Source organism: Vipera berus (genome assembly GCF_964194415.1).
Source record: "Vipera berus genome assembly, chromosome: 2".
Classification (NCBI taxonomy): Eukaryota; Metazoa; Chordata; class Lepidosauria; order Squamata; family Viperidae; genus Vipera; species Vipera berus.
The window spans coordinates 128,465,593-128,490,960 of NC_138203.1; the positions used below are offsets into that span (position 1 = coordinate 128,465,593).

The 25,368-nt window shown below is 40.3% G+C and overlaps 1 protein-coding gene across 8 annotated transcripts in view; it reads right to left on the minus strand.

Annotated features, from left to right (window-relative positions):
• Window positions 1–25,368, minus strand: part of COL5A3 (collagen type V alpha 3 chain) — a 137,223-nt gene that overhangs the window by 14,858 nt on the left and 96,997 nt on the right. For all 8 annotated transcript variants that reach the window (XR_014025282.1, XM_081318843.1, XM_081318842.1 and 5 more), the window contains 24 exons: window positions 23,825–23,932; window positions 23,479–23,532; window positions 23,073–23,126; window positions 22,011–22,055; window positions 21,215–21,268; window positions 20,283–20,327; window positions 19,843–19,896; window positions 17,786–17,839; window positions 16,634–16,687; window positions 15,526–15,633; window positions 15,065–15,154; window positions 14,450–14,503; window positions 14,067–14,174; window positions 11,460–11,567; window positions 11,143–11,196; window positions 10,902–10,955; window positions 10,478–10,585; window positions 9,182–9,235; window positions 9,029–9,082; window positions 7,649–7,702; window positions 6,195–6,248; window positions 5,841–5,948; window positions 4,925–4,978; window positions 3,944–3,997 (listed from right to left, as the gene is read on the minus strand). Coding sequence is in view for 7 of the 8 variants with exons in the window: in XM_081318843.1 (XP_081174969.1) it covers window positions 3,944–3,997; window positions 4,925–4,978; window positions 5,841–5,948; window positions 6,195–6,248; window positions 7,649–7,702; window positions 9,029–9,082; window positions 9,182–9,235; window positions 10,478–10,585; window positions 10,902–10,955; window positions 11,143–11,196; window positions 11,460–11,567; window positions 14,067–14,174; window positions 14,450–14,503; window positions 15,065–15,154; window positions 15,526–15,633; window positions 16,634–16,687; window positions 17,786–17,839; window positions 19,843–19,896; window positions 20,283–20,327; window positions 21,215–21,268; window positions 22,011–22,055; window positions 23,073–23,126; window positions 23,479–23,532; window positions 23,825–23,932 (1,638 nt within the window). In the remaining variant the exon portion in view is untranslated. The remainder of the gene's footprint in view (window positions 1–3,943; window positions 3,998–4,924; window positions 4,979–5,840; window positions 5,949–6,194; window positions 6,249–7,648; window positions 7,703–9,028; window positions 9,083–9,181; window positions 9,236–10,477; window positions 10,586–10,901; window positions 10,956–11,142; window positions 11,197–11,459; window positions 11,568–14,066; window positions 14,175–14,449; window positions 14,504–15,064; window positions 15,155–15,525; window positions 15,634–16,633; window positions 16,688–17,785; window positions 17,840–19,842; window positions 19,897–20,282; window positions 20,328–21,214; window positions 21,269–22,010; window positions 22,056–23,072; window positions 23,127–23,478; window positions 23,533–23,824; window positions 23,933–25,368) is intronic.

Below are 25,368 nucleotides of genomic sequence, written 5' to 3' on the forward strand. Positions count from 1 at the left end.
TCATTGTTTTAATCAGTAGATGTGACTTTTAAATATACATCAACATTAATATTTTACAAGACAACTGTATAGTATGCACCATTCTGACATCAAAATGCTTTTAACATTGTGATGGGTTTCAACTGTTTTCATTTTAGGTTTCCCATATTATTTATATTATTTTATTTTATAACATTTGGAAATCTCCCTGACTCCCAAATCCCACCTTACAAATTTAAAAATTGTAAGTTCAGGAGAGGAAACAAAATTGTCAACTCTATTTGCATATACATGTAGATTCATATCCCATAGATAAGGATGGGATCTGAACGATCTGTAACTAATCAGGAAAAAAAGTTGAGAATTGGTGAAGATTCCACCAATATGTGACAACTGTGAAAAAAAGAAAATTCATACCAGGCAACCTTTGAAAAATAAATGGAAAATAAAACTGCCAATACTTAATGTCTTTATGCAGTACATCCAAATCTAGAATAATATATCATTCTGGTCACCAATCTTGAAAAAGGGTAATAGAGATGGAAGAAGAAGGCAATCAAAACATGTGTGTGAGAGAGCAAGTGAATACTTTTCACATGTGAAAACATAATTTGAGATTATTTAGTTTGGCAAAGAAGTATAATGGGGAAAATATGGTCAGGATATATCAAATCATGCATATATATGGACCAAACCCACTATTCATTTTCAAGATGATATGTGCAGCACAGAAAATATATATGAAATTGGAGTAGAAAAGAAACTAGGATATAAAATAAGAACAAAACCAAGGGAAATAAAGCTAAATTTCATTCTCATCATACACCTTTTATACTCTTCTGTTCTTGCAAACTGTTCTTCCTTCAACCATCTCCCTAGTCGCTACATACTTTTTGTTGTGTACACTTCATCTCTCTATTTTTGAGGGTCTTGTCAACTTCATTCAACAGTCTTTCCCTTCCTCTCAACCCATTCACACTCTACATATTCATTCTGCAGTTCAATCTTCACTGATTTTCTCTGTATGATAAAACCATTTCAGGGTACTTGTTGTGATTCAGGGTCAGCCTGTGGGTTCGGCAGTTGGGTCGGACGACTCAGAGGAGGAGGAGGGGGGTGTTGAAGAGCTTGCTGATGATGGCCTTGAGGCTCCGCAGAGCCCTCAGCCAGGCCCCTCCCACCTGGTCACGACGGAGACCCAGCTGTGTGAGCCTGACAGCGTGGATGAAGATGACCCACAGCTGGCCCTGTTCAAGGACGCCCGACGCAGGAGGCAGTCAATCAGGAGTAAACAGAGGAAGGCAATGGGGCACCTCGGAAGGAGGCAGAGAGAAGCCACGCCCTGAACTGTTTAAAAGGGGAATGCGTGGGAGGGCTGGTTTGCTGAAGGCAACCGCTTGAAAAGCTCCTGTTTCTTGGTTCGTGTCTTGTTCTGTTTGTTTTTGTATTCATAAATTTGGCAGGCTTAATTCCAGCCTCTTGCCTTCTTGTAAAAGGGGCTGTCCCTGCCTTTTCTGCAGGGCCGGTAGCAGGCTGGTACAGAACAGTACTTCAGTGGTGGGATTCAGCCAGTTCGCGCCAGTTTGGCAGAACCGGGAGCTAATTTTTTGTTGCCCAGGCCCTGAATGGACTTCCGGAAGTGACATCCAGACAGAGAACCGGTTGTTCACATATTTGAATCCCACCAGTGGGGTACTTCTCTTGTATCAATCACCCACTTTTGTATTCAAATCATGTTTATTGAGCACTCATTTGTTCTTGACCCCTCTCTCTTTTTGCCTTCTTCCCTTCAGCATTCCACTTAGTTTTATGTTTCTTCTGACATTCCCAACTCTTCCAGTGATCAAAGTGAAGCAGAGTCTTAGAAACATTTTCACTTCTTTTGACAAAGAAATAATCCTCACGACAGATCACATGCTATCCATTATTTTTTAAAATATCTGAACATTTCTCCATCCATTTTGCCGTTTTTAATGAATATTTCACCTACAAGACACACAGATTCATCTCTCTTCACCAATTTTAACATGATTTATGAAAAATGTGCAATGTTTTGCTCCATTTTATCTGTCTAATACAACCACCTTGACTTGAAAATCTTCACAGGCTGCTTCACCATAACTAAATCACATCAATATTTTAACATTTTTCATAGTAGCATTCAAAGCAGTTTTTGACTTATTGCTTTCATTCCCTTACAAATCCTTAACATCCTCTTTTCCTCTTTCCCTTATTTCATTTTCATTCCAAACAATTTCATCAGTTTTATTCTTAATTCTACTTACTCAGCTGGAGACTTCTTGTTTAGCTCTTTTCATCCACTTCAAATCACATTTTTATTTCTTTTAAAATTACTTTGTATTTTTTCTATTATTTTTTTTCTAAACAACCATACCTCTATGAAAAAGCTTACATATATCTTGCTCATTCTTGTCCTGGTCATCTCCTGTTTGGGCTATTGCAATGCACTTCAACAAACAGCATATAAAAAAACAATTGCTACCACCCTGCCTTCTGTTGAGGCCTGTATACGGCATGAGCAAGAAATAGGGCTGTGAAAATATCTACAGACTCCTCACATCCTGGACATAAACTGTTTCAACTTCTTCCCTCAAGGCGATGCTATAGGGAATTGCACGCCAAAACAACTAGACACAATTTTCCCCCTCCATGCTATCACTCTGCTAAAGAACTAATTCCCACAACACTGTCAAACTACTTACTATGATACTCATTTTTCCTATTACCTATCTCCTAATCTTCTTATGACTATAACTTTGTTGCTTGTATCTTATGATTTATATTGCTTTATTTATTATCCTAGTATGTTGTATGTTGTTTGCTTATGTAGTATCCTATGACTACCACTAAGTGTTGCATCTTATGATTTATGATGAATATGTTGTATCTTATGATTTATGAATGTATTTTATGTTGATTATGATCATGATTTATCACTGTTGCTTGTATGTACACTGAGAGCCTATGCACCGGAGACAAATTCCTTGTGTGTCAACCACACTTAGCCAATAAAGAATTCTATTCTATTCTATTCTATTCTATTCTATTCTATTCTATTCTATTCTATTCTATTCTATTCTATTCTATTCTATTCCATTCCATTCCATTCCATTCCATTCCATTCCATTCCATTCCATTCCATTCCATTCCATTATAATATTCTGTTCTGCTCTGCTCTGCTCTGCTCTGCTCTACATGTGGCTAACCTTGAAAAGTATCCAGAATCTTCAGCTGATGCAGAATGCAGCCCCATGAGCAATTTTGGATGCCCAAATAAAGATGCATGTTATACCTTTGCTTTGCAAACTGCATTGAGTGCCAGTTTGCTTCCAGATCTAAGTTAAAGTGTTGGCTGAGACGTATAAAACCTCACATGACATGGGGCCAGGCTACCTACAGAATCATCTTCAGAGAGGCAGGGAAGGTATGTTATCGACCCCTTCAGTTAAGAAACTCTGGCGGAGACTAGGAAGAGAGCCTTATCTGCCATCCCCCCACCTGGTGGAATATTCTCCCCATCCTGGAGATAAGGCCCTCACTCTCCTGGCTTTCTGTAATGGAATTGAAACATAGCTCTGCGACCTCACATGGGGAGCTCAGAGGAGCACATAGCCATGAGGCTGGCTAGTGCCCTTAAAGCTCTTCATCTTCTAATTAATTTTAACAGTCATCCTTTCCTTATAAATTTTTAACTTGTATACTGTTTTTATATTTTAACATTTTATTTAGCTCATTGCCCAGAGCCCTTCTCCAAGGGAGATGGATGGTTAAAAAATGTGAAAAACAAGTAAATAAGTAAGTACATAAATTAATAAATAAAGCCTCAGTATATACTGTTGTTATTGAGGCACAATAAATACTTTTTTTTTGGCAAACGTGAACAACAATATTCCTACAGAGTAGAAGGTATAGTTTCCCCACCAAGAATGTTTTCTATACTTACTGGAAGTCCTGGATCACCCACATCACCTTTCTCACCAGAAATTCCATCTAGGCCCTGCACAGAAGTAGCAAATCAGATTCTGAGTACAGAGAATACGAATGAGATCTGCAACAAAATATTGTAACATGGACTGCTACAATTCAGAGCTTCAGCCTCTTAATTTGCCATGCCTTCTTCCTTCTACACACCACATTGTGCTTTCCCATTCCAACTTGAAATAAGATTCTCTAGTCACTGAATATGCTCACACCTCATCGGGATATTTAGGGAGCTTCACCCATAGAACTTTTTCCTAAGCTATTTATTTATTTCATACCCAATCCAGGTGACGTTCTAGCTCCAAAACCCTTATATCAGGAATATAATTAAAACCATTTTATTATTCACATCAAGAAACCTTTGCAGATTTTGCTGAACTGCAATTACCACAAAAATCAACCACTGGACCTGCTGGATTCAGTTGCTGTTAGCATTAGTTTAGTGACACCTGGAAGGCCACAGGTTCTGCATCACTCTTCTATGTGATTATTCACCCTAAAAGGAGCCAAGCTCTTGTCTCTCTTTGCATCCAACTAAAGCTATGATTGATTATAAATCTAAAAACAGTAGCTCCTCCCGTAGGAGTTGGAAAGGTAAACAATTCCTAGATGCTGAACTGAATGTCTAACAGTGAACTCTCTTTTTATGACCCTGTAATCTCTTAATTTGGGGTAGAGTTGGGGCAGTCCCTAACCCCAACTCTCTCAAGAAAAAAGAGCAAGCAGTAGTGCAAGTTTCATGTAATTAAAGTTACGAAAGACAAGATCTGAGTAGGATCCCAGTCTGGGATTCCTCTTTTCCCTAAAAACAAAACGAAGACGGAAAAAAAAAGCTGTAGCTTTCAAACTCCCCCCCCCCCCACTTCTTACCCCAATAAATTCTTTCCCAAAGCTGGGAATGAAATGTGTCAATGTTGTGACTCAGTTCAAAGCTGATACTTACAGGAGGACCAGGATCTCCAGTTGGGCCCGGGTCACCAGGGAATCCTATCGGACCCTGTGATGGAGAAATACAGGAAGACATAAATATCAGAAAGGACCAGCTCTCCAAAGATGAAAGGAAACTGTCCCCTCACAAGCCTAAGTGAAAAGATTATCGGTTGCAGACTATGTTGGTTGGTCTTGTTTATGGATTTCTAGATCTCCTGAATTTGAGATCTAAATTGAGAGAACACCATCTAGAAATATCCCAACTATGCTAGAGGATTGCAACTGACAGCCATGTGGTCCCTTCCCATTTTATCAATTAATTAATTGATATTAACCAATTGATATTAAAGGTGGGACGCGGTGGCTCAGTGGGTTAGGACGCTGAGCTTGTCGATCAGAAGGTCGGCAGTTTGGCGGGTCGAATCCCGAGTGCCGCGTAACAGAGTGAGCGCCTGTTACTCGTCCCAGCTTCTGCCCACCTAGCAGTTCGAAAGCACGTAAAAATGCTAGTAGAAAAATAGGGACCACTACGGTGGGAAGGTAACAGCGTTCCGTGCGCCTTTGGCGTCTAGTCATGCCGGCCACATGACCACGGAGACGTCCTCGGACAAGCGCTGGCTCTTCAGCTTTGAAACGGAGATGAGCACCGGCCCCTAGAGTCGGAAACGACTAGCACGCATGTGCGGGGGAACCTTTACCTTTACCTTAATTGATATTAATTAACTTTACATCACTACAAAATGAGAGTGGTCACTCAGCTATCCATTCAAAGTAGCTGTGAAATCTTTCCCGGAAGTTGCTATAGGATAGTCAATAAGGCCATTGAATCACTTTATGTATCATTTTAAATGGATCTGACATATCTTTTCATACAAGAGGTAGGACCAAATAGCCGTTGCCACTTTGACACTCAGAAATCATTAGCTCACCACGTTCCCTTTGGATCCATCTTCTCCTGGGGGGCCTTTTTTTCCAGGTGGCCCTGCTGCTCCAGACTGGCCAGAATCTCCTTTTTCACCAACATCACCTTTCAATCCCTGTGAATGCACAAATGGATATAACCCAGAGTCTCCTACCATTGTGGTGGGAGTATATCTTCATTAAATCATCCTTAGTACTAAGTTGCTCACTTAATCGAAGAGAGGGGAGATCAATTATTCAAGTGACCCCACACTTCAGAGATTTATTTAGCATAGGGAGACATTGAGTTCCAAGTAGCATGCTCTACTAAGAACAGGGAAGGAGTACCACATTTGAAATCTTCTCAAAACTTAGAAACTCACCTGTTGGCCTGGGTCCCCTGGTGGTCCAGGATCCCCTGCTTCACCTGGCTCACCCTAGTAGGTAGAGACAAAATAAAGAGTGAATCTTAAACCTAGCCAAGTTGCATTTCCAGTTCTTATTTTGAGACCAGTTTTCAGAAATGCACATTGACACATACTAAAATGTACCCATCCACTCTTCAAAAATGGACTTCCTCAATGTACCTGTGAGCCACTTCATTGGTCTTTGCCATGCTGCCTGCCATTTTTCTTTTTTAAGAAATAATATTTTATTTGAAAGAAAGAGAGAGAGTTTGAATAAAAAATAAAGATAAGGTAGACAGAAGAATCTGTGAAGTTCAAATAGGATGTTAACAGGCATTCTTGTCAATTTGCTTTGGAGTGAACATTTTTATTAGCCATACAGACTATTAATTTTTTTTAATGTGAAAACTTGTAACACGCTCCCAACATTCTCCAAATCACAAGAACAAGGATGAAAGTTTCTAATCAAGAGAAGACTTTTCTGATTAAAAACTGTCCCTGAGACAAGATTCAGCTTGTGGTATATCCAGGAACTCCAGGAGTGCCTATAAGTCATTGGACTTAGATTTCCTATATACACAAAGCAAATGTATATTATGAAGAATTTTGTTATCCTATCTATGGACATGCTCTGCAAGCTAATTCTTCCTCTCCCTGTTGATAGCCAAAGCACATGTCAAGAAGGGACATACACCAACCTCTCGATATTTTCAGCTTCCGCCATACTCTCTTCCCTTCCTATTTGCTACCATGCTGAACTGGTTTCCTCTTGAATAAATCAAAGCTCCATGTATCTGCTGCTAGCTAAATTCTAGGCTGCCAGAGAAAAGAGTCTGTATGCAAATATTACATGGAAATTACAACCTTCCATTCCCTTGCAGAGATGTGGATGTGCTGAGGAAAATGCTGAGGCCCATGGTGTTGGTTCCAATGCCATCACATAGTGGCAGGCCATTAATTCATTCGCTTTATATTTTAATGCAAACTTATCTCATTTGCATTTTCCAAGCCAGCACAAGAACTAAAACACAAATCTCCTTCGTGGTACACTCTTTTTCAAATATTGCAGTGCCATTTTCAAATAAAAGATAATATATTGATGAAACAAAAAGGCGTCCAAAAATGTGGATAGAATGGGAGCAGTATTTCAAAATGCACATGCATCTTACAAGAAAGGCATGTGAATTTTCATGCATATTTTGAGAGGTGGGGATGAAAAGAGATCACAAATATAGAAATGGGACAGAAAGAATAAAAAGCACAATCTAGCCTCACGGATTCCCTCTTTCTGCACTGCAACTGCCTCCCCTCAAGAGAAATCCCAAATTCCCCCTATGCTGACACCAAATACTTCACATCCCCTGTTGGCTGAAGTCACCTGCGTATCACAGGGGTTACCCCTCCACCCGAAATATCCTCTCAGGCCTCACCTTTTCACCAACAGCACCAGGCTGGCCTACTCCACCACGCTGACCTTGTGGGCCCTGAAATAAAAAGACACACAACAACTAGTTCAGAGAAATCACCCACTCCGGAGTGTTGACTCATAAACCAATTATTTAATCAATCAATTCAGAGCATTCTCTTCCATACAACTAATATTACTTGGGTTTAATATCTGAAGCCTTGTTGTTTTTAACTCATCCCCTTTTGCCTTATGCCACAGCTCCAGAACAAATAACTCACTGACATTTATCAACTTTGGACTCTTGTGAGATTTAATACCCAGAGCATTTCCTGACACCAGACTATGCTTCTCTTTCTCCATGCAGGGAGCTTCATGCATATCAGAAGGCCCTACAAATTAATGGATGCTGCTGAGCCCAGGCACTTACTTAAATTGATTTTCAAGGGCCCTCATATGATTACTTGACATGCTGCATTACCTAGGCATCTACCTGCTCAATAGCTACACTTATTGAGGTCTCTTGGGGATGCTTTCTTGGTGGGACCATTCATCCATCAAATTAGCACATCATGGAGACACATGATGCTATGCTTAGCAGTTGTTCTATTTCCATGGACCTGCTTTTGAGCTGCCATTTATAAAGGGAAGACTGAATTTGTTTTATGACTGTATTAATTTTTTCTGCCTCTATCAGTTAAATCTATATGCTAGGTTTATTTCAATATCCATTAGCCTGTTTAATTTACTTCTTAATTTTCTATTCTGTCTTTCAATCTGCAAGGATCCCCAGGAGCATCCATGCTTTATGGTTCTGATTATACTGCATCTAAAACTATTAGAATGAGTAATGGCATAAAACCCAATCAATAAGTGGAAAAAAATGTGGTCACCGTAACCATAATTGTTTTGAAACTGTTATAAAGTCAATGGATGCAGATCAATGGATGCAGATAATTTCCATTTAGAAGATTGCTCAATGTGCAATGTACTGTATATATTACACAACAGCTTTTATATAAAATGAACATATGAGCTCAGCACTATGAATAAATGTCCTGGTCTATGACTTGGAACATAACTGCGATATGGTTCAATGTGGTAAATTGGAGCTATACAGATATTTGGAATTTTATCTTCTCTGTGATATTTTCATATTCAACCAGCAATACTCCATAGCATGTGTTCTCAATAGTCCAGCTACATTTATACTACTTATTCATATAACATGTTCCAACTCCATACAACTCATCTTCAAGGATTACCCAAAACTATCGGTCCAATACTTCTATACATATTGATGTCTGCATCTTCCTATAGTTTTGTTATCCAGGATAGTCAAATGTCTGAAATGACTCTTCTCCCCTTTTGCTTTACATGAGGAAAAAAACAAAACATTGCTCACATCTCCACCATTGGGACCTTGTGGGCCTCTGGCCCCTGGAGCTCCAGGTGGGCCCTAGAGAAAATGGAAAGAGAAAAATTGATAAGTGATCCTGACAATAAAATCAAGCCCAGGATCAACGGTGAAGTTGGAGGGGAAATGAATAACTCTTACCATTAGCCCAGTTTCACCACTTTCACCCTTCTCACCTGGAAGTCCTGGCATTCCCTGTGAAGGAAACACACAAATGTATATAGCTGCCTACAGTGAGCAGCAGAAAACATTCCATTCATTTTCTGATACTGGACAATGCTCAGATTTAAACAGCACATTTGAAATTTATGTAGGGATTTCTTCTCTTCCTTTTTAAAAATATTTGTGAATGAACATCAGATTTAGTAGGGAGATCGATGTAGACATAGTCATGAAAATGACATGATTGTGTAACTGCACCAAAATCTGGAATAATCAAATGAAACATTTTAATTTTTACCGTGACATGTTTCAGCATTCAAGACTTCAACAAACTATGATAAATGCCAATCCCCCTTAAATTAATATTTGTATAAACAAAATATTCTCAAAATATCAAATTGTAGCATATCAAAATTCAGCCAAAGATTGGTTTCACCTATGATCATAAACTGAAGATTTTTTTTATATCTGAACTTCATAGGTTTGGATGTTTGGCTTTTAATTCAATAGTTAATTAGTGTAATGAACCAGCTAAAGATAACTGTGATTGCAGAACACTAAACCAAAACAAAGCCGCCCAAGTTTTAAATCAATCAAGTTCAATATCTTGCGTAAATGTAGCTATTCTGTCTTTAGCAGATTTTCTTAAACATGTTGTACAAACTTAGATAAAGGTAAAGGTAAAGGTTCCCCCGCACATGCGTGCTAGTCGTTTCCAACTCTAGGGGCCGGTGCTCATCTCCATTTCAAAGCCGAAGAGCCAGCATTTGTCCAAGGACATTTCTGTGGACGCTGTTACCTTCCCACCGTAGTGGTCCCTATTTTTCGACTTGCATTTTTACGTGCTTTCGAACTGCTAGGTTGGCAGAAGCTGGGACAAGTAACAGGTGCTCATTCTGTTATGCGGCACTCAGGATTCGACCCACTAAACTGCCGACCTTCTGATCGACAAGCTCAGCGTCCTAACCCACTGAGCCACCGCGTCCCTATTTGTACAAACTTAGCCACTGAATAATACATAATGGATTAAGGAATTAGTATGGTTCAAATCTCTATTCAAATCCTGAGTTCATTGGGTGAGTTAACAGGCCAACTGTTAGCCAACTCTTAGCCAACTTTACTTCACAATGCTAGTGTTATGAGGATAAAACGGATGATCCTTGTATGATTTAATTGGATAGAGAAATAAAATGAATTGAAACCCAGTTTTTTTAATGTTATCTTCATTCAAAGTAGTGTAGCCTTCTAAACATCGTTTGATGTTCTCATACCCACCTGTAAACCAGGTGGGCCACTGACACCTGGAAATCCACGAGCTCCTTCATCTCCTTTTTGGCCAAACATGCCCTGTTGCCCTCGGCGCCCAGGCTCCCCATCAACTCCCTAATAGCAAAATATTATGTTATGGATCAATGGTTCTTCACTTGCTTTAAGACAGCCAAAAATCTGGGATGAATGTGATACAATGGAAAACATTTTAACCAAACAGGAAGGAACATCTTAATAGTTAAAGAAAATAGGGATAAGGAAAATGATCTGAACTGTGCATAGAAGAGACAAACAGTTTGAAGAGAAACGATGTACACATTTACTTGAAAGAATGACAAATATCTCAGGAAAGAGGAAGGCTTTTTCCCCCACTAAAGTTCTTAAATTCATACTGTTTCAGGAAAAAATGTTGGGGTGAAGAAAGACTCACAGCAGATCCTGGATGCCCAATAGGACCCTGGATCCCAGTTGGTCCTGGGGGACCCTGTTGAAAGAGAAAGTATGTGAAACAGTGACACTTAATTCTCTGTTCCTGGTGCTGAATTCCTGCTCTTCCAATCTTTTTAAGAAATCTCACTCAGTAACCTTAAAGAAATGGCAAGCAAACGTGGGAGCAGGTTTAAAGGGCAGAAGTTACATCGAAGCCTTTCAGCAATATCCTTCAAACTCACCGCATCTCCTTTGTCGCCCTTGCTTCCCTTTTGTCCTGGGCCACCCATTTCTCCCTACACATACATACATTAAGAGACAAGAGGACAAAACCAAAAACAAAACAGAAAAAAAAACCTCATTACAGCAATTATTGTCAGGAACATTTGTCCCACTGACTAAAATCTTGGCTGATGAAACCAGCTATAGAAATAATTGCTAGGAAAATCTCAGTAAAGTTGTTGCCAAGCCATGTGTTGCCAAGGAAACAAAAATGGGTCTACGTAATCGAATGGATCCAGTACACCTCCCATTGCCTCCAAAAACGCAGATCCCTTACTTTGTCACCGTCCTCTCCAGCAAGTCCTGGAGGCCCAGCTGGGCCTGGAAGCCCCACTGGACCTAGGATTCCATCATGACCAGTTGGACCCATTGGTCCTCGATCACCCTGGGGGGAAAGAAAGCCCATAAGTACAGGGTGGAACAGAGATGTCTGTTATGAAAAAAGAATCTTCACTATGCATAGAAAAATAGGTGCTGTGGTTAATGGATACCTTAATTATAAACACTATGGCAGACATGTCAAACACAAGGCCCGGGGGCCAGGTCCGGCCCGCGAAGTGGTTTCATGTGGCCCGCGAAGCCATCCTGGAAACAGTGAGGGAACGGCCCCCACTGCCTTGGCCCTGGCCCAGAGACCCTCCTTCTGCCAGAGACCCTCAGATCTGTCCCACTCCTGCCCAGGCCCCCATAGGCACCCTTGATGCGAACGATGTAGAGCTGGCCACGCCCACCCAGTAGGCCATACGCACTCTAGCCACGCCCACCCAGTAGGCCACACCCACTCTGGCCATACCCACCCGGCACCCTGAGGGCAACCGCAATGCTGATGCGGCCCTCAATGAAATTGAGTTTGACACCCCTGCACTATGGAAATAAACTTTCTTTGGAATTCTCAATTTCATTAAGTAGATACTGGCACCCAAAGATCAACTGCAATCCACAAGTAATATAGAGAATACAGACATAGAAATTTACATCTGAGTTATTTCATACTGAGGATGCTGATAAAAAAAAATCTCAAAGTGGCCACAAAGCTACATAAAAATTAGGTTGCTGGCAACCAGTCAACTGATATTCCCAATTTATGTAAGGAATAAAAGATAAATAATCAGCACAGGCCAGTAATGGCAAGATTTCTTCCATTCAGTTTTACGTGTAGTAATTTTTACAAATCAGCCCGTGACCTAATGAGCACATTCGAGTCTAACAAATCTTGATATTTGACTTTGACATTATTTATACCAGGAAATTACAGGCGAAATCTTGTATAAGTGCTACTGTTTCATGTGTCGTCCTGTTCTGATGGACAGTTTGCTTCTTAAAGTGCTGCAATTGGCAATTTATAAGGCAAGTATTAACATCACGGTACTACTTCTTAATAATATGAGTGGATATCTGGAAAACATTTTAATACTATTATTCATTCTTGCTATTTGGCTTCCCTAAACCCATTTTTATCTGCAACACTTTTCTTTTTCCTATTAGTATTTTAATCTGATACTCTTTTAAATTTTAATTAAAACTTGGCTAAGTGCAAATTTTTGCATACTGCATTTAGAAATGCAAAGTCTTGTTCCCCATCCAAAGATTAAAATGTAAAGTAATGAAACGAGAGGAAGGCATGTTTTTAATGTACAATTGGTCCAAAGCAGTTCTTAGGCTGAATTTATATCATCTTACAATGGATAAAACCAGATCCAGGATGAAGCAAGTAATGCCACCTATGGTTCTGAGCAAAGAATCTCTTTGCATTAGAAGTAAAAGAATCAGACCTTAAGAATTTATTATTATTATTATTATTATTATTTTTATTTTAATTCCATTTATATCCTGCCCTTCTCCGAAGACTCAGGGTGGCTTTCAAACCTAGCAGTAGCCTTCATTCTATGTATATGCCTGCTTATTAGGGCTTTCACACACACCCCAAGCGGCATTATTACAAAGTCAGCTTAATTGCCCCCAACAATCTGGGTCCTCATTTTACCTACCTCGGAAGGATGGAAGGCTGAGTCAACCTTGAGCCTGGTGGGATGCGAACCTGTACTAATTGCAGGCAGCTGGTGTTACTTAAGGAGGCATTAGCCCACTGCTCCACCAAGGCTCTATTACTCAACTCCTGGAGTCTGTGGTTTCATTTTAAAATTTTCTCTAAGCCATGATTCCCATTCTGATGCTCTCCAACAAGCTGGGATAGATTCCCATCACATAGAAGGAATTGTAGACTAAGGCTTTGAAATGGTGAGATTCAAGGTGCTGGTGATGACCTATAAAGCCCTAAATGGCTTGGGTCCGGATTATTTGAGGGAACACCTACTGCCGGCATCAACTCCCCATCGTCCTGTGCGCTCCCGCAGGGAGGGCCTTCTTAGGGTACCGCCGTTGAAGGACTGCCAGCGGGTGACTCCCAGAGAGAGGGCCTTCTCTGTGGGTGCGCCTGCCCTTTGGAACCAACTTCCTATGGAACTTAGGACTGCCCCCAACCTCTGTTCGTTCCGCCGGGACCTTAAAACTTGGCTCTTTCAGCTGTCTGGCCTAGACTGAGGGATTTTTAATTGGGTTTTAAAGTTTTAATTTTTGGGCTTAAATTTAATTACTTGTTTTAAATTTATTTTAACTTTTGTATTGTATGGTTTTAGTTGCCCTGTAAACCGCCCTGAGTCCTACGGGAATAGGGCGGTATAGAAGTCAAAATAATAAATAAACAAATAAATAACACATCTGGAAGTTGGGAAAGGCTACAATAAGCATTCACTAGATGACTTTCCTTTATCGAAGCTTCTAGTTCACCCGCTCTTTAGGTTGAGATCATCTTGCATATTAGTTGAGTTTTGAATGTGTCTTTTTAAAATTGATCATTAATGGCAAGGCAGTGGCACGTACATACCGGTGCTCCTTTCTCCCCTGCAGGTCCAGGTGGTCCAGGATTACCCCCTCTTCCTGGTAGTCCAATGCCTCCGGCTGCTCCAGAGGGACCTCGTTCCCCAGGAGGGCCCTGTCAGGAGGGAATAAATCTATGAACCCCCCATCTCTCTAATCTGAAGTTATCTCTACTGCACCCCTCTCCTTTGATTGATGTTTGCTGTGACCCCCATTAATTCAGGCTGCAACCTCATAAGAAAGAATCTGACTCCAAGAGTCCACTCTTGCTGCAGTAAAGGGGTCTTCACTTCCCTGACAATGGGTATTATATGCGTGCCCTCTCTCTCCATCCTGTAATGAAAGTCTCATCTTCCTTTTGATGCTAGGGGAAAACTCTAAGTTACTTACGAGGGTGCCTGCTGGACCAGGTGGCCCTTCTGCTCCTTTCAGCCCAATTGGTCCCTGTGATAGAAAGTAAAACAGAGGAAGATGACTTCCCATGGAGGTGCCAACGTTTCATCTTCTGTCCTTATTCTCTTTCTCCTTTTCTATTCGGATCTTTTAGATCACAAACATGCAGGCGGGAACGGGAAAACTTCAGCGTGGCTGAACAGGCCAAAGGCTCATTTAACCTAGCATAAGGTTTCCAATAACCAGTGCTTTTTTTGTAAAAGAAAAAGGTGCCGGAACTCACACATGTCATACAACCTGCCTTGCCTACCCTACAAGGTTCCATCCAAAAAAGGTCCCGGAACTCCGTTCTGAGCGTTCTATGAGAAAAAAAGCCCTGCCAATAACAGTACGGAAATTGATCCATGGAACCTTTCCCCCCAAGACATAGTAACACAGTACTCGTAGGCTGCTCATTCCAAGCAAATTACAATTAGAGGTACACGGTGGTTCCAGCCAAATAGCCCAGTTAAATTAAATTAGTCTGGTACGGCATAGACCTTTATTCTATTCCATACCCGTCATAACTATTAAGTTCCACATCGTTTCCTGTCCATCTTCTTGAAGACTTACTTTCTCTCCAACAGCACCACGAGCTCCTGTGAAGCCTCTAATTCCAGGAGGACCTGGAATGCCTGGGATGCCACTAGGTCCAGGGTCACCCTAGAAGTAAAGATCTAGTTTTACTGTGCAGTTACCTCTAACAATTTTGGGCTAACTTCATTGGTCCTGCCATATGTTAGACAAACCAATAGTTTCCTATAGTTACTGGCCTTAGATGTATGGATCGGCACATGCTTTGCTACGGTCTCACTGCAAAGGATAGCTCTTAATTCTTGTATCGAACATGACAAAAATACAGAATGGTTATTTCTTTAGGACTGAAATGCAGCTCTTCTGAGATGTTTATGTGGCAATCCATTTAAGACAATGCTGATACTGGTTTAGGGACACTTGGCAGCATTGGGAAAATCCATTGCTTTTCACCTGCTCTCATTTCTTGTTTATGACAAATGCTACCTGTAAGTGCTCACCTTGGCACCTTCCCTACCAGCAATGCCAGGCAGGCCTTGTTCTCCAGGAGGACCAGGGGACCCTGGGTGGCCTCTCTCCCCCATAGGGCCAGTTTCTCCTGTGTTTCCCTGTAGAGAAGATGCAATGCTTTTGAGAGCAGGTTAAATGCTGTAATAAGACATAACTATAAGAATATTAGTATTGCTCTGGGTCATCTTTCAGATCATTCATTTTGCATTTGAAAGGATTCAGCTGGTATCTCCATTGCATCTCCTTATTGATGCAAGAAGACCATAATCAAGACAATCTCTTCTCTTTCCTATGCACATAGACTATATTTGTGTGTTTGTGTGAACTGAAAGCTTGACACTTGTACACTAAGCTGTCTGGTGGTTTTACATATAACATGTAGCTATTATATCCATATATTAACTAACTCAGAAGTTGAAGGAAAATTGAACATGATTTAAGCTAGTAAAAGATCTCAGTGAAGGATGTTTTTTACAGTATCCTTGAAAGAAAGCTATGCAGATAAGCAGCTTCAGTGAAGGAAAAAGTTACCTCCCGAAGCAGCCTATTTCACTGCTACTAGCTCTGTTTGCTGTGAAGTATTACCTAATGTTTAACTAAAGCTTACTTCCTTATGTTTTCTACTTCTCAAATTCTACTTCAAAAGATTTATTTTAAGTCTCAGAATTGGAAAACAGATAGTGAGAGCATGGATAATATACCTCCAGTAATTTTCAAAACATTTAATGTTAGAGAAGGGGGGATATTAAATAATATTAAATGCATAGGAAATCATCATTGAAGTTAATTAACTCTAATTTTGCAGCATTTGTAACAAATGATGTCAACAAGACAACAAGTGTACAATGACATCACCATGCACTAGTCAAATATGGCCCTCTGATTAAGAATTGTTGTATGTCCTACTGTGATAGCTAGAAACTCTGGAATATTTTTCATGCATGGTATCTACTAATATCATTAATTTTATAAATCAAGTTTGCACATAGGTCTTACTGCTACCTTAGCAGCATGGATAGTATCTCAGCTAAGGCTGCCCATTTTTAACTATGAATATGTATTTTAACTATGAATACATAAACTAAAGAACCTCTTTACCTGTGGCCCAACAACACCTGGTGGCCCTGGTGGGCCAGTTTTGCCATGAAATCCCTATAGAAAAGAGAAAGAAAGATTACTATCTAAAACGAAGATATTTTAGTCCAATGGAGATTTCCCTCATGGTTCACTCATCCAGGAGTCCAATAATTCCCAAACAGATATTGGATGACTAGTTTCAGGATTCCATCAAGTGGAACCCTGGACCAAATACACTGGGGAATTTCAAGTGTTGGTCCAATGTATCTGAAGAGTTATATTGGATAAGACAAGTAAAAATGCAATACTCAGTATTAGGGATGCTCAAAATACAATGCTCAACACCTGAAACCCAGTTGGCTATTTTAGTTTTGAGGACTGATCACTTGTAGAGAAAATGGTGTGACTGAATTTTTTTCCTTCATCTCATAGAGAAGTGAAAATCATTTTGTAGAGTCAACAATAGAATGCTGAACCCTTTAAGAAAATATAGAGAAAGCAGCCAGACAAATTTCCAAGGCAAGAAATCAGCAAAGGAGAACAAGACAAAAAAGGAGGCAGTTATCCACAGACCACATGGCAACAACCAACCTTGAGAGAAATTTACATTAATTGTCAAGGTCCCGATCGACAGAGACAAATAAAGCCTTAGCTCTGAGGCCTGCAAATTTCTCAAAGAACATATTTATTGATACAGAGTATCAGCACTTCAAAAGTAAAACCAACTCTGAAGAGATGCATAACAATTCCCCAATAAAAAGTTAAGAAATCCCACCCCTAAAGCTAGGCAAGCAACTACATTTCCCCATTCAACTTGTTGGTGGGCTTTTCATGAAATGCGCAGCCTGCAGTCTCAGGAGCAGCTGATGACCTTGGTTCCCATGAGACAAAGTTGAATAGAGAAAGTCTGTTTTGTCTAGCGCAGGGGTAGGCAACTTTGGCTCTTTTATGACTTGTGGACTTCAGCTCCCAGAATTCTTGAGTCAGCATGGCTGGTTCAGGAATTCTGGGTATTGAAGTCCACAAGTCATAAAAGAGCCAAGGTTCCCTACCCCTGGTCTAGTGCAACACCTGGCAACCCACCCACCCCCCTCCATGCTATGTGGCAACTAAGAATGAGAAGGAAAAAATGGCTGCAGCCATGCTCATTCTAAAGTTGACATTCATACTTACTGGCTCACCACGCTGGCCTGGATGTCCTGGTAGACCATCTTTTCCTACAGGACCCTTCCAAACAGAAATAATTGTGGGTTTTGGGGTTTTTTTTGTTTTTGTTTTTAAAAAGACTGCCGTAGGTGTTCAAGCAGTAAATATGGTGCCTGTCAGGATCCTTCCCTCCCTTAATTTCATTATTTATTTATTAGTAACTCTTTTAATTCTAAACCAATCAATCAACAGGAAAACTGGCATACTATAAAGCAAGGGTGTCAAACTCAATTTCATTGAGGGCCGCATCAGCATTGTGGTTGCCCTCAGGGGGCCGGGTGGGTGTGGCCTACTGGGTGGGCGTGGCTAAAGTGCATATGGCCTGCTGGGTGGGCGTGGTCAGCTCTACATCGTTCACTTCAAGGGTGCCTATGGGGGCCTGGGCAGGAGTGGGACAGATCTGGGGGTCTCTGGCAGAAGGAGGGTCTCTGGGCCAGGGCCAAAGCAGTGGGGGCCGTTCCCTCACTGTTTCCAGGATGGCTTCGCGGGCCGCATGAAACCACTTCACGGGCCGGATCCAGCCCCCGGGCCTTGTGTTTGACATGTCTGCTATAAAGGAAATGACAGCTTTTGTGAGGAAATATCGAATAGATCCTGGAACACAGAAAAGGAAACAGACCTATTAAAAGAGGAACTTGGGCCATTATAGAAAAGTTTCCTGGGCCCAGGGAGGGGAGAAAGAGGCTCAAAGTAACTAACACTTCGGTAGATATTAGTTGATCTAGAGAACTGTTCTGGAAGGCTTTCAAAAATTTCCAGAAAAGCAGTTTGTTTATCAAAATTTGAACATTACCTAGCATGTAGATTCTCCATGCTAGCTGGGGTGATGAGAATTATTCTTTAATGTGTATGGAGAACACAAGGCTTCCTTTGTGGGCTATGCAGAGATTTTCTGCACATATACACATACATGACCCTTTGAAGGAAAGTCTGTATTGGGTTTATGGATGACTTGGTCTCTCTTACAATTACAACTGCCGTGTATAATCTACTGTGCTACTGTTTAAAATAAATACATTTCACAATGCAGTATAGATGGATAGCCATGCTGGGCCAGACCTAAGGGGGGGGAAATTTAAGATTGCAATATTTCTAATAAAAAAGGTTGGGAAATTTGGGGTTCGTGAAATCTATATTGCATGAACTCAAAAAGCAAACAGATTACACTTTTTGAAGTGTTCTGATCATGAACATGGGAGAAGAGATTGAAATATGACAACTGCCCTCCAGAGCTCCCCTACTGGGACTGAGATGGGAATAAGATAGCTCTGAAAAGAAGAGATGATTAAAGAAGATCTAATAATAAATTCTGCCACCTGGTCCCCTCCAGGCAGCTTTAAAAAGAGTATGTCAAGCTATTAAACTGTTATGATAGAAATATGCCCCACATTTTTATGCTATTTCGTCTTCTTTATGCAATTAACATGTTTTAGCTAAAACTAATTTGGTCAAAATGAATGCCCATGGCAAAAGAAAAAAGAAAAAAAAAGAATGGGATTCAAACGTGGTCATGTTTCCTTAGCTCAAATGCCATTCTTTGAATTCTGCAAAATCTGACATATTTTAGGTATCTGAAGTTTTACATATCCTGTATACCTTACAAAAGCAATTCTAGTCTCAGGCAGGTAGGCAGGCAGGCATCCAACCTTATACTGTAAGCCTAACAAACAATTATCCAAACTATCATTTTGCAGTAAAGTAGATCCAAACTCTTGCATTTTGCAAGTAAAAATATAATGCCACCAAGACTGAAATTCTGTAACTATCAGTTTATTTACTTACAGGTGTCCTGTAATGAACAGTAAGTCTATTGATTACTTAAGTTTTTGAATACACAATCTATTTTTAACTTGGGCTTTGCATTCTCCCCATGCATAATTCAAATGGCAATTTTTTATTAGCTAGATTGTAATAATAAAAAGTACAATCCGCTCTCTCATACACAACTATTTTATGGGATATTGATCCTTGCCTCTTCTATATCTAAATAGAAATTTTTGCAAAAGGAACAGTAGGTTACTTACTGGTGGTCCCTTTGATCCTGGGAATCCATTGGATCCCTGTGGCCCAGTGGGCCCCTGTGGGAAAAGAAAAATTACTGTGATATATTTTAGCTTCCTATTCAGCTTTCCCCATTCTCACATTTATCATATTGTAAATGTTTAAATTTCTGAAGTTAGTTCTTCTTCCCACAGACTATAAAGTAATCTTTTATGTGAAGATTTTTCCTTTTTGCTTTGGTAAAAGTCTATCTCAGGAAAAGAACCTGTGACATCATAAAGATTATGCTATTTCTGAAATTATTGGATTCATGAAGATATCGTCATGGTTTCAACAGCATCAGAGATACCAAAGCCTTTATGATGTCGTAACTTCCTTTTCCTGTGACATACTTTTACCAGAGGAAGAACAAAGGCTACTGACCACAGATATCCTTCATTTGCAGGGATTTGATTCATCTTACCTTTTCTCCTATAGTCCCTGGGGGGCCATCATGGCCAGAGTCACCCTGAGGAAGAAACATTAGTGAAACAACAACAACAAAAAAAAACCTCTCCAGATTTTGACTACAATTAACATCAAGGGTTGACAAAGCAGCAGGAACAAAACCCAGCACAACATCAATGCAGATAACAAAGATCACCAGAGCCTAGGCCCGAGCTAGGCAACTTTGGCTCTTTTATGACTTGTGGACTTCAACTCCCAGAATTCCTGAGCCAGCCATGCTGAGGGGAAAGGGAGAGGTTTCCAAGCTGAGCCATGGCTGGCTCAGGAATTCTGGGAGTTGAAGTCCACGAATGATAAAAGAGCCAAAGTTGCCTACCCCTGGCCTAGGAGTTCTACTGTTCATCTACAAAGTCAGGTAAATCACATGATGCAGAGTTCCTAAAATACCATTTTGGACAGTATCAGGTAAAGTTACACTGCAAAAAAAACTTCTGTTTATAGGAAAATGGGCAACTTAGGAAGTAGATGATATATTTTATAAATAAGATACATCTATCAGCCTCTCCCATACATGCTAATATTCCAACAGACAAGGAAATTAGTGTTTTCTTAGTTCTGTTTGTGGGGACTTTAGGGTGGTTTTGCCAATAGTGTTAGTCTTAATGTGTGGGATCATTTAAAAATCAAATCATGTAATTCTGGATAAAAAGTGCACAATCTGAGCAATCTGTACAATGTTTTTGTACAATGTAATTTAGTCACCTATAGCTGCCTGTGTACATTGATTTAATGCATAATGACCACTTGAGTTCTAATTCAGTTATATAATTTTGTCACAAAGTGATTAAGGATCAAGACAGCACTGGCCACAGCTGATTACACAAATATCCTACGCTGCACATGGAGAAATGTACAAGGCCATATACATCGTACAGCAAACAGGCATACCTTTGGTCCTGGTTTCCCTGTAGATCCTGGCAAACCACGTTCACCAGGAATACCCTAGAATGGGAAAGGATTATCAGTTTCAGACTGGTGTTTGTAAACTGAAATCTGGTACTGAACCAGGCTTCCTAGATCCCAGAAAAGAAAGGGATTACTATTAGTATATAGGTTAGTTACATATTTTTATGACAGGTAGAGGAGGTGCAACAAAAAGCACCTGTTATCTTTTCCAAATAGGTGAAATTTAAAGTGATACTTCTCCCATCCTTCAGATACATAAATATGGGCAGTCTAACTATGATTTTTAACTGAGTCAAACACATATCACTTTACAGAATTAAGGTGATGGTCCTCCTCCTTGCCTGTCACGTAAACCGGTAATATCTTGCTATTATCAGAAGCCATTCCCCCAATTCACAGAAAGCAGTTTCCTCATAATGGGTTTCCAGAAAATATAAGAGCTCCTTTGCTCTATTCAAAGCCAAGAGCAACATTGCAAACACTTGATAGGACCTCTGAAAGACAGAAAAGAAGCTGCGGATCTCAGGGCTACTCACTGTCATATAAGGTATATGGTGGCCCTCGAGTGCTGAACTTTCATTAACCTCCCTTTTTCACTGTCTCAATATTCTCATCAGGATGTTTGCATCCTTGTAATTTGTTCTTCAGTGAAGGGATGTGGGGAGAGGCCCTTTTCTAGCCAGCATATATATTGGTTTTTTGTTGATAAGCATTAAAAAAAGTTCTTTGGAGAGACTTGGGGACTTTATAAGCATCTACTAACTAGATGAATGCTCACCAGAGGACCACGTTGTCCAGTCTGTCCTGCCTGGCCAGCTTTTCCCTTGAAAAGAAGGAAAACAGAAAAGGAGGCTAAGATGGACTTCAATAGCCCAGCCCACCCCCACCCCCCACACACAGAGAGAGTTATCAGGCTTAAATGGGACATTACAAAAAGATCCCAGGTGTCACCTTATCTCACATGTCACCTCTAGTTTGGAGTTTAATGTGCATCACTGTCCATTAACAGAAGAACCAAAATGTATATCTAAACTTGAAATGTACAATAGAAATGCTAAGTACTGTTATAAACGTATCTGCCAAATACTAAACATTTGGACACTTAAACTATAAACTTCAATTAAAGTTGCCTAAAATTAAGGCAAGTTTCTATTTTATATCCCTTGGTTATGGTTGCTAGCAATTGTCCTAAATGGCACTTGTCCTAACAAGTGTGGTATGAGATTTAAAAAAAAAACAATACAAAACTGGATTATTATTTCAGATCTAAAAGTCATGTTCAACGGGAATATTTGAAAGTAGAGAACCATTTCTCTCAGATTCATTTCAGTGAAAACAGCTGGTAATTGGGTAATCCTGCTTCTCAGACTCTGCTCCCTTGCTGTGATCCATGCTGAAGTGTGAGCATTAGCAAATAAAAGCACTGCTGTAGCAAATAAAATGAATCAATAAAATGTGTCAAGGGATAGAGGACAAACAGTCCTCCAAATCCTGATGCAGTTACTTTTTGTAAGTGAAAGCAAGATCCAGGCTGCAATGCAGTTCCATCTGCTCCTTTCTGGACAAGGAAAGAACTCAAGTTTGCCCACTAGTGCTCTTGACAATTGCTCCTCATGAAGAGACTGCAAAATAGTCTCGGAGAGATGAGGGAATAACCGTTTTGCTTAAACGGCAGTTGGCACCTTCAAAAAAGGGTTTGCATACTTCCTTTTCCAATGCAGTCCCTTTTGTTGAATCTCATATCTTCCCATATCCTCTCCCATCTTTGTAGTCTGCAAAAAAAAACCCCTCATGGCTTCTTTCAAGGGGTATTTCCTGTTTCTCTCCCGGTTTGACTCACTCGTTTGCCTTTTTCTCCAATGAGGCCTAGGGGCCCTGGGAATCCAGTCGAACCCTGTGGAAAAATAACCCAATCTGAGGGCAGGGCAATATAAAGGTAAAAGTAAAGGTTCCCCCGCACATGCGTGCTAGTCGTTTCCGACTCTAGGGGCCGGTGCTCATCTCCGTTTCAAAGCCGAAGAGCCAGCGCTTGTCCGAGGACGTCTCCGTGGTCATGTGGCCGGCATGACTAGATGCCAAAGGCGCACGGAACGCTGTTACCTTCCCACCGGAGTGGTCCCTATTTTTCTACTTGCAGTTTTACGTGCTTTCGAACTGCTAGGTTGGCAGAAGCTGGGACGAGTAACAGGGCAGTATAGATTGGGACAAAATTTCTTCTTTTACTTCAGCTCTTCCCTCCTGCTTACCTTGGGTCCTTGGCGGCCAGGATAGCCTGGCAGCCCTGGCACCCCCAATTTGCCCTGCAGAAAAAAAGGAGATGATCAGAGCCTACATCTGCCCAGGAATGAAATTAAACAATCTCTTGTGAGTGGAGAAAGAATTAAACAAATTCCTGCTGCAATTAATCAGTGGGACCGCAACACAGTAATAGAGCAAAGGCCCCGGATACACAGCCTCTTGATTTTTTTTCTTTCTTCTTTTATAATCAGGTGATAATGAGGAAGACCTCTGCCTGATACTCTGAGAGCGGTTGAATGCCAGGGTGACCACTAAGGGGACAGACAAACGGCTTCTTATGTTCCAAAAGCTCACCTTCTCACCAGTCAGGCCAGGAGGACCTGCTTCCCCATTGGGTCCCACCTGTCCTTTCAGCCCTTCAGGGCCATCCTCACCACGTATGCCCAGTGGGCCGGCCTCACCCTGTTGAAAGAGTTAAAAGAATTGTGCCAATCAGGGCTATAAAATTCTAGTTTCAAAACATGTTCTCAGTACTTCAGAGACACTCATGTAGTGTGATAGCAGTCATTTCTGAGAATGATACAATGGAGTGTATACCTAGCTGCTGAAACTAATCCAAACTGCACTTTTGTTCTAAGGGAGAAATGTATGATTTTATCCACAATTTCAGATGGGGGAGAGAGGGAAATGAATCCCAGGCTGTCTGAGATTTTACTCTCTCTCTCTCTCTCTCTCTCTCTCTCTCTCTCTCTCTCTCTCTCTCTCTCTCTCTCTCTCTCTCTCTCTCTCTCTCTCTCTCTCTCTGTGTGTGTGTGTGTGTGTGTGTTTAGTGTGTATGTACAGGGGTCTTAGAGAGAGGAAAATAAAGGTACTTTACAGCAAAGTTCTACCAGTGCATGGTAATGAACATGAACAAGGCTATATATAAAGAATTTAGTCTCACAAAGCAGTTTGCAGGGAAACACCAATGAATGGCCTACCCATTATTTTTGCTTACTTGATATATATATAAATTTTATTCATTATTATAATTAAAAACAAAACTACCACAAACTAAGAAAACTAAAAGGATAAAATGGAAAGGAAAAATAGTAAAGTAAGAAAAAATAGAATATAGTAAAGACAAAGACAAATATATAAAGAAGCAACTTCCACCTTCATCCCAATGAGTATGAAAAATTTTAGTAACTTACCACTATTTCTCTAAATACAAAAAAAGATCTCTTCTTCCCATATCTCATCTCATTTATAATAACATCTCCTTACAGCCTCATTGTTCAATCCTGATCAGTAAAAGTCCATTCAGGGTTACCAGAGATAACAACATATATATTTTGATCAAAGAAACCTTTGGTATTCCTGCCTCTTACTTTTAACAATATTAATATTTAATCCCTTAATTATATCCTCAGGTTTGATTTCTTGTCATTTTTTTCTTTGTCCCTTCTCACAAAATTTTTCAAAGCTTTAACAAGTCTCCTTTGTGAATTCTATATGGGAAAGTTATCCAAGTCATTCTTTTGGTTTGTTCTTTTTATACACCTCTTAAGTATTAAGACATCAACTGGTTGCATTTGTATATCCTGTGTAGCATCATTTTCCATATCATTCTTGTAGCCTGTCATTTTTAAATCCACCTTCATATCAGTCTCACTCTTGTCTGGTTAAATAGCTTCCTCTTCCACATAGTTTTTTAAACACTATCTATAATTGGCAGAGACTGTTAAAATTATATTTTTGGTCCATTGTTCACAGATATCCTCTAATATTAAAGTATTGATCCATGCTGTATTAGTCAAATTTAAGTGTTCTTCTCCTTTAATTGTACTATAATCTTCAGTTCACTTGGGTTTCCTTTAGTGTCCAACCTTCACAATCCCATCCTATCATATTTTTAA